General features: G+C 30.9%; 1 protein-coding gene across 1 annotated transcript in view; it reads right to left on the bottom strand.

The window, feature by feature from the left end:
• Positions 1-4,491, bottom strand: part of LOC106468819 (vesicle transport protein SFT2A-like) — a 21,704-nt gene extending 17,213 nt beyond the window's left edge. Inside the window, exons 1-2 of the mRNA XM_022397178.1 lie at positions 4,256-4,491; positions 2,672-2,758 (exon numbers count right to left, since the gene is read on the bottom strand). Of these exons, the coding sequence (XP_022252886.1) occupies positions 2,672-2,758; positions 4,256-4,318 (150 nt within the window). The 5' untranslated portion in view covers positions 4,319-4,491. The remainder of the gene's footprint in view (positions 1-2,671; positions 2,759-4,255) is intronic.
• Positions 4,492-6,758: the final 2,267 nt, after the last annotated feature.

Below are 6,758 nucleotides of genomic sequence, written 5' to 3'. Positions count from 1 at the left end.
TTTTTCACTGAATACATAATGTTACTATACGTAAACATGTTTTTCACTGAATAAATAATGTTACTATAAGCAAACATGTTTTTCACTGAATACATAATGTTACTATACGTAAACATGTTTTTCACTGAATAAATAATGTTACTATAAGCAAACATGTTTGTCACTGACAGTGATATTGCATTACATTATTACATCACTCAAGTGCTAAGCTTTTCATTTTATTTTTACATAATGCTGCTTATTACATAAAATAAAACTGCTATCAAGTAAAACTTTATTAAAAATACTCACATTATTTTTATTCTGGTATAGTCCTTGGATTTAAACACAATAAGAAACATTAACATATCGCCCGTACTTAATCACACTAGCACTATACAATCTCAATAACTATTAATATCTCAATCTCAAAAAAATACCGTGGATTGGATGTCCATAATTTCAAAATAATACCAAACTAATAATATAATTCTGTTAAGCTGCACATGTTCATCTTTACTTTCAGTCATTATATTTTCCTGTCCTTGTCATCTTGTTTGTTACTTGACAAACAGTAAATTTTTTAATATAATACTCATACCCATAATGCATTAAATCACAGATTATTAGGTAAATGTGACGTATTCAATTATTCACTGGCACAAGTTCAACTGTTTCTACAAAGATTCATGAATAACAAATAGCACCATATTCTCCAAAACTCTTATATGTGCCCTATTATTAGTTACTGTAAATGAAATATTCTATATTTCAATATTTTTTTTCCAAAACTTATCTTCAAGTTACTGATATTAAAAAATATCAATAAATAATTCATCTCAGAATATTTCTCATATAGTTATTTAAAATATACACTTCCTTCCTCTTCCATCAATTCGACATAAAAGACAAGGAACATAGTTGAAATATTAATCTACTTTCAAGATTTCATGTATGACTAAATAACGTCAAGTAATGACATATTCTATCCAATAAAACTTGGTTTCACAGAGCTAAAAGCTGTGTGCACAAACCAGTTAAATTAAATCACAAATATTTATAATGCTGCAACTACTTATAATGCATAAGAGCCAATGAGAATGAGAAGCTAGCAAAACATAATTTATTTTTTTTATGTTCAGGAAAACAATAATAATTACTGTTAAAATACAAAGCATTGATAACATGGCACTAAAACATATGTTTCATTCATCAAACTCAAATGAGCATTGTTACTTCACCTTCATCCATAACAGTAGACATTTCTATCAATAGAGAAGTCACAAGTCTGTTTATTCTATCATTGCATTTTTATTCTTGAAATAGAAATGTTTATGTTTTTTTACTTTTTTTCAATGTACCAAAAAACACTTTCAAAGAGAAACAGACTCTCGAAGCTAAAGTTGTTTCCAAAATAAATTTTGTCACACTGTCTATTTTATCTATATTATTAGTTCTAAATACATCTTTAAATTAGTAATTTCTATAAAACTTTAATTTCTTTGAACAAATACCTTATTCATCCCTTTAAATGCCCCCCCTTTTCATTCAGCAATTATAAATCCTAGTCAGCTGTGAGATACATATCCGGCAAATTACCACATCTTATGTATTAAAAAATAACTGTACTTGCCATTCCTTATTATAAAGTTAAGTGTTTGAAGTTTTTTTTCTTTTGCTACGATATGTGTACACTGTGGTTTATATAAATGTTTAGTTTAAGAAATAATTAAGTTTTCATTTCAATAAATCAGAAACTGACTTCCCACCAGTCTCGATTCTGATCACTTTCTTAAGGCTTCATTATGAATCAGTATCTCATTAGTAGTACTACATCATTTACTTCTTGAAGCACAATTAAATAACTGTCCACATCATTATGTCAGCAAGTAGCATACCAAGATACTAAGAAATAAATCAAGAACACATGGTAATATATTTCATACAGTTTTATTCAGCACAAAAACATGTTTCATGCCACAGGAGGGCTGCCTGCTTTGCCAATATTACTTGGTATAAAACAAACAGTGCAATAAGCACACACACACACCCGTAACCATATGACATGAGAATCCCCCACAGTGTTTAGTCAGTTCTATTAATTTTCCAAGCATCTAAGATTTCCCACATCTATATACCAAGATAAGTGCCTCTCCCACACATCTTTCAGTCAGTTTTGATACTAAGATTTCCCACATCTATATGCCAAGATAAGTTCCTCTCCCACACATCTTTCAGTCAGTTCTGATACTAAGATTTCCCACATCTATATGCCAAGATAAGTGCCTCTCCCACACATCTTTCAGTCAGTTCTGATACTAAGATTTCCCACATCTATATGCCAAGATAAGTGCCTCTCCCACACATCTTTCAGTCAGTTCTGATACTAAGATTTCCCACATCTATATGCCAAGATAAGTGCCTCTCCCACACATCTTTCAGTTAGTTCTGATAGTTTTCTAAGCTACCAAGGCACTTGAAAGGACAAAAACATTAAATATATATATTCTGAAGAGCCTACACAACACTATTTTTAGTTGTATGTATCATTTAATGATGGTTGTTAAATATATTTTTTTTTAATTCTTTGAATTACTTATTCAGCAGAAAAATATACTGATTACTTGCTTTAATAGAATTTTAGTTTTCACATTATGGTTTAACAATAGAAAGGAAAATATGGCTAACTCACTATTATAGAAAACACAAATCCCAACACAAAACAAATGATAAATCCCCTAATCCTAGTTGACCAACTGAGAGTTGATACATCTCGTATCTGCAAGAAAAGTAAAACATAAAACTCTAATAAGCTAGTAACAATGCAATGTATAAATGTTACATTAAGATGAGTATAATATCAATAACACTTTGGTTTATACTTGAAAACTTGATTTTTAAATCTGTCGAAATTTTTTCTTAGTAAGTATAACTACATTTACAAGATTAAAATACAAAGGTATGGTTGCGAAATAAACATATCAATAGGATTCTGAAAACTGGCAATGGCAATTATTTCCTTCCATGTCATTTTCCATCAGTAAAAATAAGCTTATCAGAAGTACATAATATAAAAGTATTTAGGGCAGAAATACATATCTACTGTATTATTAGTGTACATTACATTATGAGCGTAGAATCCTTCAAACACTTATTAAAAAACATAACAAAATAGACCATAAAATAATGTCATTATATGTTTAATTATGTTTATCATACTTGACAAATGACAGACCTAGAATGTTTCATGTAGTCCAGTGTTTCCCAAACAAACCCTTTGGGAGTTTGCAAAATGGTGGAAGCAAAAGCATTTGCATGCATCCATCACACTGAACAGATTATAACTCAAGACTCCAAATAAAAAATGGAAAGATGAGGAGGTATTTTTTGCTGTTTTGAAAATTAAATAGACTACTAGTGTTGTTTTTAAAATTAAGATGATGTACAAGTTTAGGCTTAATCAAAGTGATAGAAGTTAGAAAGTTAAATCTTGGAAATGTTGCTGTTTTCATAATGTAATAATAAAAGTGTCATAAGAAAAATAAATTTTATATTTTCATAATCACCGTTTTCATAATTTAAACTCAGGTAAGGGAGAAAATCCCTAGAAAATATGTATTTTTTAGGAGGGGGGAGGTTGTGAGATTTGGCATTTTCATGTAAGGGGTTTGCTAGATTTTTAAGTTTGGGAACCACTGATGTAGTCTAATTACTTACTACAAAGTACAATGGTAGCTGAAAGGAGTAAGTCTTCAAAATCTCCATGCATTAAAATGCATGGGTGAGAAAATAGTGTCTCCACAGTGACAAAGCTAATTTAGTAATTAACGTTAGGAAAACTAGTTGGCATACATTTCCAAATTCCAGCAATGCCAAAAGTATTGCTTTTCCTTAAACTATTAAGTTTAGCAATTAGGTGCACATTACAATGTCAATGAAACTCAGCTGTATATACAACAGGTAATGAAACATGACAAATTTTCTTTCCTGTGTGGAACATCCATTCAAAATTTAACATTTTTCCTGCTCAAGCCATCACAACCACTGTCAACCTAATGATTGACATTGACAACGTGTACATTATGTATGGTTTTTAAATTTCATACAACATCAACAAAAAAGAAACAGTTTATACAAAACACAACCATCCTCAACCCAACTTGTAAATTACGCCTTAGACTCAAGGACTAACACAGATATAAAAACAGTCACATTACTGACATTAGACAAGTGCAAAACCAACAAACACATGAAGGTGTGGCACGATAAGCCTAACCTGAGATGTTATGCCTTGTTCTTCGACTTCGTCTCCGCTTAATGCTCGTTTGAGCTTGTCCATGCTCAACAAAAATAACGACTAAGAATTTTAGAAATAAAATATAAAATAAATATTCGAAAGCTTATTTCTTTTTACGACAAAAAACATAAGTTAATTATCATATTTTGCATACTTTAATATAATTTTAGAAATTATAGACTGCGAGTTCAGTAAAACTAACGTATATGACTTTATCGGAATACTAAACTTATTAACTTAATAATAACAGGAGCTTACTTATAGGTTGTTGTAGTAAACCAATCAACTTTGTATATTTTTAACGTGGGGGAGATAATGTTTATTAGTAATTGGTGTGTTATATATAAAAATAATTTAAATCACATGAATCTTTACTAGCCCAATACGAATTTCCCTAGAAGTTACAAACCAATTACTTATTTTTGTAGTGAGAAAAATTCCAAAGAGTCTGATAAAAGATTTGTTTGTTTATTGTTAAGTACAAAGCTACACAATGGGCTATCTGTGTTCTGCAACGTAAGTATCGAAATCAGATTTTTTAGCTTTGTAAGCCTCCTAACTTACTGATAAAACTCCAGGAGTCTGATAAAAGAAGCTTTGAAAAATAAATTAATAAAACAGGATATCAAATAATAAAATCAACATATGGATTTACTAAATGGAAAATTTGTATTTCGATGCCCGCGGTGGGCAGAGCACATATAGCCCTTTATGTAACTTTGTGCTTCACAACAAACAAACTTAAGTAACTAATCTGTTAAGATGATAACATAAAATAAAATCAACATGGAATCACTAAACGGAAATATTCCCCGTTGGCTTAGCGGTAAGGCTCACAGTTTAAAACGCTAAAATTCGTTTTTCGATGCCCGTGGTGCGCAGAACAGATATAGCCCATTGGGTAGCTTTGTGTTTAACAATAAATAAACTTGAGTTACTAATCTGCTAACTTTTGGGTAAATACTTAAACTAGACTGTAGGATAGGTTAGGTAAGAGAAGAAGAAAGGATGTAATTAATTAATGGAGTCTAGTCATACTGAAACATTGTTACTAGTGATGTGTCGTACCTCAAGGGTGAGTAAGTGGATCTTTGTTTTTTCTTACTTATATAAATGATACTGATAAGGGTATAATTACTATTTGCGTAAAGATTAAACTCTTGGGTCTTTCTAGTCGTATTGGGGATATTGTTGCAAACTATATTCTCAGTGTTATAATTTAGTTATTTGCTAGAGGGAGGTGCGAATCATGATGATAATAATGCAAAATTTGGAAAGTCCAAAAGCTCATGATGATGTTATAATCGAGAAATTTTGTGGAGTTTCTAGAAATAAGGGTATATTATAAATCCAAGAACCAGTATAGCAGTTACTTTAGTCTCATAATAGTTGTTTAGTATTAGAAATGATAATTATCGTGTTTATTTTGCTACTCGTTCGGTTAGCCATGGAATTCTACAAGTAAATTTATAAACAGTGTAAGCCTACATTCGTTTTAGAGTTTGTGCTGAAAAGTTTAATGTATTAATTGTTTGTGAAATTACTACAAAATATGGAATCGGAGAACCTACTTGGTTTAACATAATGTTCTGGGACAACATGGGACCTATCGGTCCATTTCAGCTATTCCATGCTCTAAACTAAACTAAAACTGTTAATAAGTAAATTAAAAATAATTTTAAAGCCAGTCCTTATCATTCATATAGTTATCAAGCTTTCTTTTAAACTCACTTAAATTTACTGCCTCCACAACATCCATAGGCAACCCATTCCAAAGGCCAACCACTCTGTTAGAAAAATAAAACTGTCTTAGCTGAAGATGACTCCTACCCTGCCGAAATTTATATTTGTGTCCTCTAGTCCTCCTATTATCACTGTTAAGTATGAACACTATCCATTCCCTTTACAATCTTAAACACTTCAATCAGATCCCCTCTAACTCTTCTTTTTTCAACAGAAGACAATTTGAGAGAGTTCAACCTCTTCTTATATGACAACCCCTCCATCCCAAACACCATTCTAGTAACCCATCTCTAAACCTTTCCAACAATTCAATGCATTTTCTAAATTAAGGAGCCCAAGACCGAACACAATATTCCAAATGTGGCCTGATCAATGACCTGTACAATGAAATTATAACCTCTTTAGACTTATATTCAATATTTCTCTAGATACAACCTAAAATCCTATTTGCCCTGCCCCTATCACACTGTTTGGATGACTTTAGAGACTGATCAACTATTACACCAATATCCCTTTCTTTCATGACACTGTTAATGTTATTCCCATCCAAATTATACTTATAATTCAAATTATGATAACCCACATTCATTATTTTGCATTTATTATAATTAAAACCTCTTTTCCATTTATTTGCCCAACTCACTAAATGATCTAAATCCTTTTGTAAATCAGCATCAATCTCTTCACATCTAGCAAGACCCAAGTCCTTAATATAATCTGCAAATTTAAGTAGTTTATT

This window comes from Limulus polyphemus, unplaced genomic scaffold (assembly GCF_000517525.1).
Source record: "Limulus polyphemus unplaced genomic scaffold, Limulus_polyphemus-2.1.2 Scaffold3177, whole genome shotgun sequence".
Lineage (NCBI taxonomy): Eukaryota > Metazoa > Arthropoda > Merostomata > Xiphosura > Limulidae > Limulus > Limulus polyphemus.
Note: the sequence above shows the minus strand (reverse complement) of the source record. Positions and strands in the feature narration are given on the sequence as shown.